The 12,985-nt window shown below is 51.3% G+C and overlaps 2 protein-coding genes across 4 annotated transcripts in view; both read right to left on the bottom strand.

Moving 5' to 3' along the window:
• GAMT (guanidinoacetate N-methyltransferase) overlaps positions 1-12,985 on the bottom strand; it is a 242,831-nt gene that overhangs the window by 221,139 nt on the left and 8,707 nt on the right. The window contains exon 1 of one of the 2 annotated variants that reach the window (XM_080989169.1): positions 9,925-9,973. The exons of the other annotated variant lie outside the window; for it this stretch is intronic. Coding sequence (XP_080845295.1) covers positions 9,925-9,958 — 34 coding nt within the window. The 5' untranslated portion in view covers positions 9,959-9,973. Of the gene's footprint in view, positions 1-9,924; positions 9,974-12,985 lie in introns of those variants that run through there. 2 annotated transcript variants of the gene reach the window in all.
• APBA3 (amyloid beta precursor protein binding family A member 3) overlaps positions 294-12,985 on the bottom strand; it is a 19,965-nt gene continuing 7,273 nt past the window's right edge. Inside the window, exons 3-12 of one of the 2 annotated variants that reach the window (XM_080988842.1) lie at positions 12,058-12,790; positions 10,924-10,963; positions 9,568-9,713; positions 8,454-8,540; positions 8,128-8,286; positions 5,963-6,160; positions 4,619-4,831; positions 3,636-3,755; positions 2,503-2,643; positions 294-1,255 (exon numbers count right to left, since the gene is read on the bottom strand). In XM_080988842.1, the coding sequence (XP_080844968.1) occupies positions 1,184-1,255; positions 2,503-2,643; positions 3,636-3,755; positions 4,619-4,831; positions 5,963-6,160; positions 8,128-8,286; positions 8,454-8,540; positions 9,568-9,713; positions 10,924-10,963; positions 12,058-12,790 (1,909 nt within the window). In that variant the 3' untranslated portion in view covers positions 294-1,183. The remainder of the gene's footprint in view (positions 1,256-2,502; positions 2,644-3,635; positions 3,756-4,618; positions 4,832-5,962; positions 6,161-8,127; positions 8,287-8,453; positions 8,541-9,567; positions 9,714-10,923; positions 10,964-12,057; positions 12,791-12,985) is intronic. The other variant, XM_080988843.1, reaches the window with a different exon arrangement.

The raw sequence follows: 12,985 nt of genomic DNA, 5'->3' as shown, positions 1-12,985 counted from the left end.
TCTCAGAAGCCAGAACAGCAAGAGGGATCGCTGTGCAGCGAAAGCAGCAATCCCTCTTGCTGTTCTGGCTTCTGGGATAGCTGCGCAGCCTGCATTCGCTCCATAAGACGCACACACATTTCCCCTTACTTTTTAGGAGGGAAAAAGTGAGCCTTAGAGAGCAAAAAATACGGTATTTCCCATGTGCTCACCCTAAAGGTTTTTCTAAGAAATAAAAATACAAACTGCCAGGTTAGGCTCTGCCCTAACCTTTTACCCTGAGATGCTGGATTTCTGACTGCAGGAAATGCAGATTTTTGCATTCGCTCATACCCTTGTGAAGTGATAAATCGGTCCAGACATATTTGTTTTTTAGTATTTCGGCTGACGATCAGCAAGGCGGCACGTTCCCCACCGCTTACTGAAAGGTTTGTGGATGGACGCCTGCTGCAAGTTTTGCTTTAGGCCTGTTCCTAGTTGCAAAGACCAGCCACCGAAGTTTTTAACACACTGCAGGACTGAGTGTGTGAGAGAGAGAGGTGGAGATATCTGGTCTATTCTAGAAAGACGGTAGAGCAGTGAGGTGGGTGTAGACTGTCCCACTGCAAAGAATTTTGTTTCTTTATAATATATAACCCAACCTCCCTGCAAGGAGAAATCTAGCACCTCAAGGAAAAAATTGTTTCCACGCAATCAGGAAATCCAGCCCCTCAAGTAAAAAACAGTTCCTGCGTAATCCCTTCGCCGCTATGCTCTTTCCCCTTATTTCCAGGACATGCAAATTTTAACACAAGGGCAGCATTTATTTCAATATATAAAAAATTATTTATCCACCAGCAGCGTGGTGGGGTACAGCCTGTCTCCCACTGCTTCTTAGCGGCTTCCCATGTCCCGACCCAGAAAACAATTCCACACACACACACACACACAAAAACCCACATCTCCGAAACCGCAGGGCAACGCTTGAAGATGGACAATTTACCAGCACCCAAAAAATTAACTGCACACTAACGCACGCTCCCAGTTAAAGCAAAATAAAACCTTTTTTTCCTGTGATTCCGGGTGGAGAAAAAGTCCGCAGGTCTGAATTCAGAGAAGACGCCTTTTTGGTGCACAAAAAGTCTGGTTTGCGAAGCGAGAAGGGGTTGCATGCAACTTGTTAAGCAGGTGTAGATTTGCCGCCGCCCCAAGAAAACACCTCCCTTCATAGGAAAACAGGTTGTTCCTGTCCGGTCAGAAGACGGTAAGTTGATGCCGGCATGGTTTTGATGTGAACCTGGAATAAAAAAGAGACAAGGGGTGTTTGCGTTAAAGCGATTATCACTGGGGAACAATTTTTTTTGGCCATTTTCTGTTGCGTGAGATTTTTCAGCCGTTCTTATATGTTCTTTCAAATGCTGCTTTCAAATGCAAGTCACTTACATTTATCCTCCTATTGTACTACTTTGGCTATGCGTTTAATAAAATGTTGAATTCTTGCACTGTGAAAAACAAAGATTACGGTGAAAAGTGAAAAACATGAATTGCAAAAAAAAAACCCAACTAGAGCTTACAGAACAAAACCAACTTCAGATGTGAAATCAGCACGTCGAAATTAGGTTAGAACGACTGCAGGTGTCAATGCAACAAAAATTTTGTTCCCCAGTGCCACCCAACAAAAAAAGTTGACTTTGCTAATGTTTTTGTTGTTGTTTAGTCATGTCCGACTCTTTGTGACCCCCTGGACTAGAGCACGCCAGGCACTCCTGTCTTCCACTGCCTCCCGCACTTTGGTCAAACTCACTGCAGATGGTGACAGCAGCCATGAAATTAAAAGACGCCCGCTTCTTGGGAGAAAAGCAATGACAAACCTAGACAGCATCTTAAAAAGCAGAGACATCACCTTGCCGACAAAGGTCTGTATAGTTAAAGCTCTGGTTTTCCCAGTAGTGATGTATGGAAGTGAGAGCTGGACCATAAAGAAGGCTGATCGCCGAAGAATGGATGCTTTTGAATTCTGGTGCTGGAGGAGACTCTTGAGAGTCCCATGGACTGCAAGGAGATCAAACCTCTCCATTCTGAAGGAAATCAGCCCTGAGTGCTCACTGGAAGGACAGATCCTGAAGCTGAGGCTCCAAGACTTTGGCCACCTCATGAGAAGAGAAGACTCCCTGGAGAAGACCCTGATGTTGGGAAAGATGGAGGGCGCAAGGAGAAGGGGACGACAGAGGACGAGATGGTGGGACAGTGTTCTTGAAGCGACCAGCATGAGTTTGACCAAACTGCGGGAGGCAGTGGAAGACAGGAGTGCCTGGTGTGCTCTGGTCCAGGGGGTCACGAAGAGGTGGACACAACTAAACGACTAAACACCAACATCATCATCATCATTATTACTACTACTACTACTACTATTTCCACAAAAAACCCCACACCCCTGTAGATTGTCAAAGTTTCCCATCCCTCTCGGAAGGGGCGTTCCTGTACTTGCAAATTCAGCATCTCAATAAATAATCCTTTGCTGAGGAGGGATGCTTTGATGCCCACCTCGCTGACCGCCTGTGTCAAGATCTGGATGATCTTCTCGTGTGACATGGCCACCACGCTCTGCCCGTTGATCTCGATGATCCGGTGTCCCACGCGGATCCCGCCCCTCTCTGCGATCCCCCCTCGCATGAGGCTACAGATCTGGAGCAGGAAGAAGGCAGAGGGACCCTGTTTAAGAGTTGGGTAATGGTAAAGGGACCCCTGACCATTAGGTCCAGTCGTGGCCGACTCCTGGGTTGCGGTGCTCATCTCGCTTTATTGGCCGAGGGAGCCGGCGTACAGCTTCCGGGTCATGTGGCCAGCAGGACTAAGCCGATTCTGGCGAACCAGAGCAGCGCATGGAAACGCCGTTTACCTTCCCGCCGGAGCGGTACCTATTTATCTACTTGCACTTTGACGTGCATTCGAACTGCTAGGTGGGCAGGAGCAGGGACCGAGCAACGGGAGCTCACCCCGTCGCAGGGATTCGAACCGCCAACCTTCTGATCGGCAAGTCCTAGGCTCTGTGGTTTAACCCATAGCACCACCCGCGTCCCTAAAAGGTAAAGGGACCCCTGACCATTAGGTCCAGTTATGGCCGACTCTGGGGTTGCGGCGCTCATCTCACTTTATTGGCCGAGGGAGCCGGCGTACAGCTTCCGGGTCATGTGGCCAGCAGGACTAAGCCACTTCTGGCAAACCAGAGCAGCGCACAGAAACGCCGTATACCTTCCCGCCGGAGTGGTACCTATTTATCTACTTGCACTTTGACGTGCTTTCGAACTGCTAGGTGGGCAGGAGCAGGGACCGAGCAACGGGAGCTCACCCCGTCGCAGGGATTCGAACCGCCAACCTTCTGATCGGCAAGTCCTAGGCTCTGTGGTTTAACCCACAGCGCCACCCACGTCCCATATATATATATGCGCATATATTTATGCATATTTGATATATGCACATATGAAATATGCATCTATGCATATTTATGCAAATCTTTCCAGTGTTATGGGCCTCCAAAGGTCTTAACGCAGCCCCGTTTGCATGTTTGCTTTGTTATTTAAATTCACTCCAATCCCCGCCTACCCTCCAAAAAACACCCCGCAAAACTTTTCACCATGCAGCCTGGCTCGCTCGCTCGAGCCACCTAAGTTACTCACAATGCCGTTCTCCACGCAGAACCCCAGCGGGTATTTCGCATCAGGTCTCCGCACGATGGCAGTGGTGACGGGCGGGCAGTGGACCACGCTGAGGGTCACCACAGTCTGGCTTTTCAAATCCTGGGAAGGGAGAGCACGGAAATTTGAGGAGCTGGCTTACAGTGGTACCTATTTATCTACTTGCACTGGTGTGCTTTTGAACTGCTAGGTTGGCAGGAGCAGGGACTGAGCAATGGGAGCTCACATCGTCGCGGGGATTCGAACCGCCGACCTTCCGATCGGCAAGCCCAAGAGACTCAGTGGTTTAAACCACACGTATCCGTAGCTGTCAACTTACAGATTTGAAAATAAGGGACCAGCAGCCTCGAAAATAAGGGATCAGCAGCCAAAATAAGGGATTTTCCAGGCACAGGTATGTTCAACTTCTGAGCCCCTCCGAGCCAAAGGCAGAAAGCCCAGCCAGCAGCCAAACGAAGCCTCAAGCGGTGGTTCCCACAGCGCAGCAACCCGGCAAAGGGATGCAGCAAGGAAAACCACCGTCACCTCTCCGCTGGGAAGCGCTGAGCAAAGGCGAGTCCCCAGGCAAGGCGGCCAATCTGATCGGCACAAGGCATGCAAGCTCCACCCCCCAGTCGTTCTTAGACTCCTTATGGGGTGAGCAACGCAGCCAAGCAACGCAGTTGGAGCCTCCCTCCTCCCTGGCCAGCAGGGAGGGAGGGAGGGAGAGGAGCTGCTTCCTTTGAAACCCGGGAAATTTAAGGGACATCATCAATAAGGGACAGCAGCGGGACACGGTGCTGGGATAAGGGAGTTTCCCGCCAAATACAGGACGGTTGACAGCTATGGGTGTATCACCACGTATCATCGTCCCACCACTGCTTCCCAGACTCTGAGCCTTCTTCCCTTCGGCGTACCCCAGCCGGTGCTCTACGTCCCACCAGCCCTGGGAAGGAAAAGGAGTCTCCTCCTCCGCCGTCGCTCACCCGTATGATGCCCTGGCAGGAAGCCAGGGGCAACCCCACCAGGCTGGTCCCGTTGGCTGACATGATGCGGTCCCCGATACTCAGCTTCCCCGACCGCTCCGCTGCACCTTTGTGCATGAGGTTAGCCACCACCACGGTGGGCAGGATGGAGCCCCAGCCCGACTCCACGATCACGATGCCCAGGATCTCCCCCTTCTGCTTGTGGATGATGACCTGAAAGGGAAACACAGGGCAGGAATAAGTGTGGCGCCACGTCTGTAGGAACTGGTGTGATCTTTCAGTGTGTCTATCCAAAACTTCCCTCTTGTGGTTTATCCCCACAACAGCTTTGGGTTTTAGTCGAGCAAGCAGTCTAATTTGTCAACGCCTAAATGATCTTCGCTGTCGGTTAAACCAGAGCCTAGGACTTGCTGATCAGAAGGTCGGCAGTTCAAATCCCCGTGATGGGGTGAGTAACTAAGGTGGCTTTTTGGGGGACAGGGGGCAGGCTGGTGTGGAGGACTCCCTGGTCCTGAATGGGGTAACTCTGCCCCTGAAGGACCAGGTGCGCAGCCTGGGAGTCATTTTGGACTCACAGCTCTCCATGGAGGCGCAGGTTAATTCTGTGTCCAGGGCAGCTCCATCTGGTACGCAGGATGAGACCCTCCCTGCCCGCAGACTGTCTGGCCAGAGTGGTGCATGCTCTAGTTATCTCCCGCTTGGACTACTGCCATGCACGCTACGTGGGGCTGCCTTTGAAGGTGACCCGGAAACTGCAACTAATCCAAAATATGGCAGCTGGAATGGGGACTTGGGGGCGGCCACCGAGACCACATAACACCGGTCCTGAAAGACCTACATTGGCTCCCAGGACATTTCCGAGCACAATTCAAAGTCTTGGTGTTGACCTTGAAAGCCCTAAATGGCCTCGGTCCAGTATATCTGAAGGAGCGTCTCCACCCCCATTGTTCTGCCTGGACACGGAGGTCCAGCTCCGAGGGCCTTCTGGCGGTTCCCTCGCGGCGAGAAGCCAAGTTACAGGGAACCAGGCAGAAGGCCTTCTCGGTGGTGGCGCCCTCCCTGTGGAACGCCCTCCTACCAGATGTCAAGAAGATAAACAACTACCTGACATTCAGAAGACATCTGAAGGCAGCCCTGTTCAGGGAAGTTTTGAATGTGTGACATCTTAGTGTATTTTTGGTCTTTGTGGGAGCCGACCAGAGTGGCTGGGGGAACCCAGCCAGATGGGCGGGGTACTAATAATAAATTATTATTATTATTATTTATCTTGACCAACCCCTACATTGCAGGTGAGGTCTCCGCCCACCCACCTCTGGGGAGAGGAGGGGAAAGATCCGTCCTTACTTCCTTACAGTTCTCTTGCTTGGAGAAGTGCGCCAAATCACCGTTGTATAGCTCTTCCCCCAGGACGAAGCTTTCGTCGCCCTCGTCGTCGCCGCACCGCCGGGGATGGAGTTGGTCGGGGTCGATGCCGCTGGCCCTCAGGAACTGCTGGTATGCGACGCTGAAAGCTTGGCCGATAGCTTGGGCTATCAAGGGAGCCTGCGGAAGGAGAAGGCGGGTTTCCGGTGCGGAACTTGAACCCAGGACCCGGGGGTTAAGATGCTCTACTGACTGAGCCGTCAACAATAATAACATCACCATCAGCATGGTTGCGACTACAATTATTATCGTTACACAGAGCAGATAAAAATCAATGATTTTTTTAAAAAAATCAGATTTTTTTATTTGATTTTAAAAAAATTAAAACAAAAAATACAATTTGAATTTTAAAAAATAAAATTTAAAAATCAGATTTTTTTAAATGTAAATGGGATTTTTTATTTAAACCGCATTTTTAAAATAAAATACTTTTTTTTGGGGGGGGGGGGGGAATCTTTCTAAAGATTTTCTATTTCAGTTACATTATAGTCCAAAGGCTATTCATCAGGAAAAAAGGATTGGTGTTAAGTTTTTCACGTGTTCTAAAACTCAGTCTGTTTTTTAATAAAATAAAATTGTTTAACCACATCAGTTAACAAACATGGATACATACGCTATAAAGTCATTGTTTTAGTTAAATAAATTGTTTAAATTGTCGTTAAGGAAATGATTGTTTTTCTCCCTCCAATAAAGTACAGCAGAAAAGTTGCCCAGATATAAACAGTTAACTTACTAAACCTCACAATCATTTCATCATTATCTATGTATTTCTGATAGTAAAACCAAATCAGTCGTTTTTTATATTGCTGTAAAAACTGCTCTGAAAATTCATTATTCAAAAAAACCGAAACCTTCCTCTTGTTGTCAATATTAAGATAAGACCAACAAGAACGAGTCTATCTGGGGGGGGGGGGGGGGGGTGGAGATTTGAATCAAGTCTTACCGACCAGCGATTTAAATTGATTTGATGTCAATCAAATCCACCCTGTTGCTATATTCCACTTACTATTTATCGCTTGTCATATGGTCTAGAAACTTGATTTCAAAACATAGCTCTCTGCATTCTACCTCTCCTTTAAAGCAAAACCAGTGAAGGTGGTGAAGGTCCTGTGTGAGTGCCTGGAGGCGGCTGGAGGATGGATGACGGCTAACGGATTGAGGTTGAATCCTGACAAGACAGAAGGACTGTTTTTGGGGGAGAGGGGGCGGGCAGGTGTGGGGGATTCCCTCCTGAATGGAGTCACTGTGCCCCTGAAGGACCAAGTGTGCAGCCTGGGAGTCATTCTGGACTCACAGCTGTCCATGGAGGCGCAGGTCAATTCTGTGTCCAGGGCAGCTCCATCTGGTACGCAGGATGAGACCCTCCCTGCCCGCGGACTGTCTGGCCAGAGTGGTGCATGCTCTGGTTATCTCCCTCTTGGACTACTGCAATGCGCTCTCCGTGGAGCTACCTTTGAAGGTGACCCGGAAACTGCAATTAATCCAGAATGCGGCAGCTAAACTGGGGACTGGGAGCGGCCGCTGAGACCACATAACACCGGTCCTGAGAGATCTGCATTGGCTCCCAGTACGTTTCTGAGCACAATTCAAAGTGTTGGTGCTGACCTTTAAATCCCTAAACAGCCTCGGGTCCAGTATACCTGAAGGAGCGTCTCCACCCCCATCGTTCAGCCCGGACACTGAGGTCCAGCTCCGAGGGTCTTCTGGCGGTTCCCTCATTGCGAGAAGCGAGGTTACAAGAAACCAGGCAGAGGGCCTTCTCGGTGGCGGCTCCTGCCCTGTGGAACGCCCTCCCATCAGATGTCAAAGAGATAAATAATTACCTGACATTCAGAAGACATCTGAAGGCAGCCCTGTTCAGGGAAGTTTTTAATATTTAATGCTGTGTTGTTTTTAAATACTTGATTGGGAGCCGCCCAGAGTGGCTGGGGAAACTCAGCCAGATGGGCGGGGTATAAATAATAAATTATTATTATTATTATTATTATTATTATTATTATTATTCTCCTTTCCATTTCTACACGGGACCTCACACACATATACGGCCCCTGAGGTTCTCCCCCGGCCCCCAATTTCCCCAGGCTCACATCCGCCGAGTGGAAGACGTGGCAGATCATCTTGTAGAGTTGCTTTTCGGCAGAGGCGTCGGCCCGGCGGGGAAGTTTCCGGCGGGCCATGAGAACCACGATATTCCCGATGTCAGCGATGTAGGAGATAGTTTGCAGGAGATGATCCATCATCGCCTCCTGGGAACAGAGAGACGGAAAGGAAGGAGAGAAGTCACAAGGAACAGGAGCCGGGCTTTGGCCAAGTTGTTTTTGGCACTCGGAAATTCCTGGCGAATCCTCGAACTCGAGCCCCGCCTCTGCCGCTAGATGTTGCTGGGCTACCTGGAAGGCCGCAAGGGACGCACCTGGGAGTCGGCCGTAAGGACCTTGATCCTCTGTGTGGAGATGAAGAGATCCACCTCCGTCATGGGCTGTGATTCTCCTTCGGGGGCCTGTAATGCAAAGGCAGGCATCTTGAGGCAAGCGATGGCTGGGAAATAGAGAGACGGGGTGGTCGGGAAAGGGAGAGACGTGGGGCAAGTGATGGCTGGCAGAGGGAGCAGTATGGGGCAAGTGATGGCTGGGAGATGGAGAGACATGGGGCAAGTGATGGCTGGGAGATTAAGCAAAGTGGGGCAAGTGATGGCTGGAAGATTAAGCAAAGTGGGGCAAGTGATGGCCGGCAGAGGGAGCAACACGGGGCAAGTGATGGCTGGGAGATTAAGCAAAGTGGGGCAAGTGATGGCCGGCAGAGGGAGCAACACGGGGCAAGTGATGGTCAGCAAATGTAATAACATGGGGCAAGTGATGGCCAGCAGAGGGAGCGACATGGGGCAAGTGATGGCTGGGAGATTAAGCAAAGTGGGGTAAGTGATAGCTGGCAGAGGGAGCAACACGGGGCAAGTGATGGTCAGCAAATGTAATAACATGGGGCAAGTGATGGCCAGCAGAGGGAGCAACATGGGGCAAGTGATGGCTGGGAGATTAAGCGAAGTGGGGTAAGTGATAGCTGGCAGAAGGAGCAACATGGGGCAAGTGATGGCTGGGAGATGGAGAGACACGGGGCAAGTGATGGCTGGGAGAAGGAGCAGCATGGGGCAAGTGATGGCTGGGAGATTAAGCAAAGTGGGGCAAGTGATGGCTGGCAGAGGGAGCAACACAGGGCAAGTGATGGCCGGCAAATGGAATAACATGTGGCAAGTGATGGCCAGCAGAGGGAGCAACATGGACCGGACCACAGACCCCTTTAGCCCCACATCCTGCTTCCAGAGGTGAACAGCCAGAGTGCCCCAACAGAAAGGCCACAAACCTCTTCCACTCTGCCCCTGCCAGCAGGCGCCGAGAGAGATAGACTGCGCCTGTACCTGGAGGCTCGGCTTGGGTGGAATTAGGAATGCTAAAGGATCCTTTGCTGGATTGGACCAAAGCTGCCTCTACAGCAACACATCTCTGGAGGAAGATGCTCCTCCAGGATCTCACCTTGATCCTGTCCACGGCTTTCTGGGCTTGGGCCATGCGGACGTGGGTGGGGGGGTTCCTTTCCGAGACCAGCTGCGTGGAGCCCAGGTACTTGGCCCCGAAGATCACGCCGTCCAGCAGATCTTCGGGCTCGCAGGGGCCTGGGACTGGATTAAACGACGAAAGGGCCCGTTTCTTAACGGAACGTGGAATGGAACAAAGCAAAAAAACAAAACCCTTTCCCTCAACCCTCAAGTTTCTAGTCCACATGGGGGAAGTTCTGCAACTGGAACAAGAGCAATTCCCCCTTTTCTGTATGAGATTGTGATAGGAATTTTGAGGTCTTAGATATATGGCAATGTTCATAACCGCACATACATAGATCAGCACAGGAAGACCGACCTGAAGCCATTTTGATTCCTAAACCCAGCCAATGTTTTCTCTGCAAGGTCAAAGTGGGAAACCTCCCATTGTCTCTTTCCTCACAAATCTTGTCTTAAGGGTATGTCTGTGTTTGAAGAGGGTGTGAGCCTGTGACCTGGCCCAGGAACTAAGTATTTTATCACTACAAAAGAATGGCCGGGCTTCCCAGGCAATCCAATCAAGTAACCTGCCAGACAGGAGATAAACAATGACAGGAGAAAAACAACCTTCAAATTTCTGTTGTAGACCGCCTTTTCTGTGACGTAGGTGTGATGTATCTGAGGGGTGGTCTTAGGTTACACCCCTTCTGTGATGTATGTTTGATGTTTCTGGGGGTGGCAATTTCAAAAGTCTTTATAAGGCCTTGCGCGACATTTTTCTGGGTTCCTCCTCTCTCCTGCGTGTGAGGGGAGTACCCTGTTGCAACAGATCAATAAAGATCAAGCTTACAAGCTGCTTTGCTTCTCAATATTCTCTGCTTGGCCTCTGTTATCTTCTCCTACCAATAGGGAACCTACCGTATTTTTTGCTCTATAAGACTCACTTTTCCCCTCCTAAAAAGTAAGGGGAAATGTGTGTGCGTCTTATGGAGCGAATGCAGGCTGCGCAGCTATCCCAGAAGCCAGAACAGCAAAAGGGATCGCTGCTTTCGCTGCGCAGCGATCCCTCTTGTTGTTCTGGCTTCTGAGATTCAGAATATTTTTTTTCTTGTTTTCGTCCTCCAAAAACTAGGTGCATCTTATGGTCTGGTGCGTCTTATAGAGCAAAAAATACAGTATGTAAGGACTCTATATGGGCTCTTGGATACCCCATAAGGGAAAAGGGCAAATTTTTATTTACAACAAGATCGGTAGGGTTCCGGCATGCCCAGACACAGCCCCACATGTTGAAATACCCCGACCCTCAACACAGAAGCCTCCTCCACAAGTGGGACAAAAAACCTCCTTCGCTCACCTTCCTTGTAAGTCGGCAAGGACGACAAATCCGCTTTATCCTGTTCAAAGAGGGAAACAAAACGGTTGCGGTCGGTTACGTCCTCCTTCGAACGTTGCTTAGCCAGCTTGCAAACTGCTTCATGCATTGTAACGCAGAAAGGCGGCGTGCATATAAAAAGCAAAGTCAAATGAAAACAAAGCTCCCTTGTTCTCTTAAAGGCCCTTGCTCTGTCTACACCACTGGATGGCGGCTAACAGATTGAGGTTGAATCCTGACAAGACAGAAGGACTGTTTTGGGGGGACAGGGGGCAGGCAGGTGTGAGGGACTCCCTGGTCCTGAATGGGGTGACTGTGCCCCCGAAGGACCAGGTGCGCAGCCTGGGAGTCATTTTGGACTCACAGCTCTCCATGGAGGTGCAGGTCAATTCTGTGTCCAAGGCAGCTCCACCTGGTACGCAGGATGAGACCCTCCCTGCCCGCAGACTGTCTCGCCAGAGTGGTGCACGCTCTGGTTATCTCCCGCTTGGACTACTGCCATGCACTCTGTGTGGGGCTACCTTTGAAGGTGACCCGGAAACTACAACTAATTCAGAATGAAGCAGCCAGACTGGGGACTGGGAGCGGCTGCCTAGACCATATAACACCGGTCCTGAAAGACCTACGTTGGCTCCCAGGACATTTCTGAGCATAATTCAAAGTGTTGGGGCTGACCTTGAAAGCCCTAAACGGCCCAGTATCCCTGAAGGAGCGTCTCCACCCCGAACACCGGGGTCCAGCGCCGAGGGCCTTCTGCCGGTTCCCTCCCTGCGAGAAGCGAGGTTACAGGGAACCAGGCAGAGGGCCTTCTTGGTGGTGGTGCCCTCCCTGCGGAACGCCCTCCCACCAGATGTCAAGGAAACAAACAACTATTTGACTTTTAGAAGACATCCGAAGGCAGCCCTGTTTAGGGAAGTTTTTAACGTTTGACGTTTTATCGTGTTTTTAATTTTCTGTTGGGAGCCGCCCAGAGTGACTGGGGAAATCCAGCCAGATGGGCAGGGTATAAACAATAACATCAATCTATTATTATTATTATTATTATTATTATTATTACGGTGACTGGCATTGGTGCTTCAACCTGGGACAAGGTGTGCCCCCTCGCGAGATCCTTACCACCACGTCTGAAGAGCAGGACGCCTCTTCCTCGTGGGCGGACCCTGGAACCGGCCGTCTCCATCCTGACTCCGGCGAAGGTCCCCCCAAAACGGAATCAGAGGAGGAGATTGGCGGCTCCTTCCATCGGCGGGGGCCTTCCCCCTGAGCCCTGTCCGAGGCCAATTCCCCGGGAGCCATTCCCCCGCGACGGCTGCTCCTGGCCACCGCGTCCGAGCGAGCCAAGGGCGTCTCGGCGCCGGCGTCGGCAGGCGGCCCCCGTTCGTAGCGAAGGAGGCTGAGCAGATCCTCGCTCTCAACCTCAGCCGACAGCAACCCTCGCCCCCTCCGTGGGCGCGGCGGGCCCCCCAAGCCGTGCCCCGTGGCGATGTGGAGCGGGCAAGGGGCCCCCTGGCACTCTTCGGGCGCCAGGAGAGGGTCTCCGTCGCCTTCGGAAACACGGCCTTCTTCGCCGTCGGAGGCAGGCAGAAGACCGTCTTCGGACGTGGGCGATCGGTCTTCGAAATTCGGGCTGAGTCGCTGCAGGCGGGCCAGGAGGCCGTGAAGATGCAGGTGATCGGAATCCGGGGCGTCCTCTTCTTCGTCCCGGACGACGTCCGCATCTTCCATTTCTACGATAAGCTCAGCCGGGTCTGCGGACGACAGGTCGCTTTCCTCCAAGGCTTCTCGGGGGCCTGGCGTCCAGCCGCCGTCCCCGGCCACGGGTTCGGGAGACGCCTCCATTGAGCCCCTGCTGGAGGAAAAGCAAGGTTCAGCCCTCTGAGAAGTCAGGGGAGTCTGGGCATTGTGGGGAGTGATATAAACAGAAAGGAATGTAAGCTCTTTTTATATGCAGTAACAGCAGCAAGAATATTACTGGCCCAAAAATGGAAGCAAGAAGAATTACCGACAATTGGAGAATGGAGGATGAAGTTAATGGACTATGCAG

Source organism: Podarcis pityusensis, assembly GCF_964106645.2.
Source record: "Podarcis pityusensis genome assembly, chromosome: 18".
Taxonomy (NCBI): domain Eukaryota; kingdom Metazoa; phylum Chordata; class Lepidosauria; order Squamata; family Lacertidae; genus Podarcis; species Podarcis pityusensis.
This window is presented reverse-complemented; position numbering and strand designations above follow the sequence as displayed.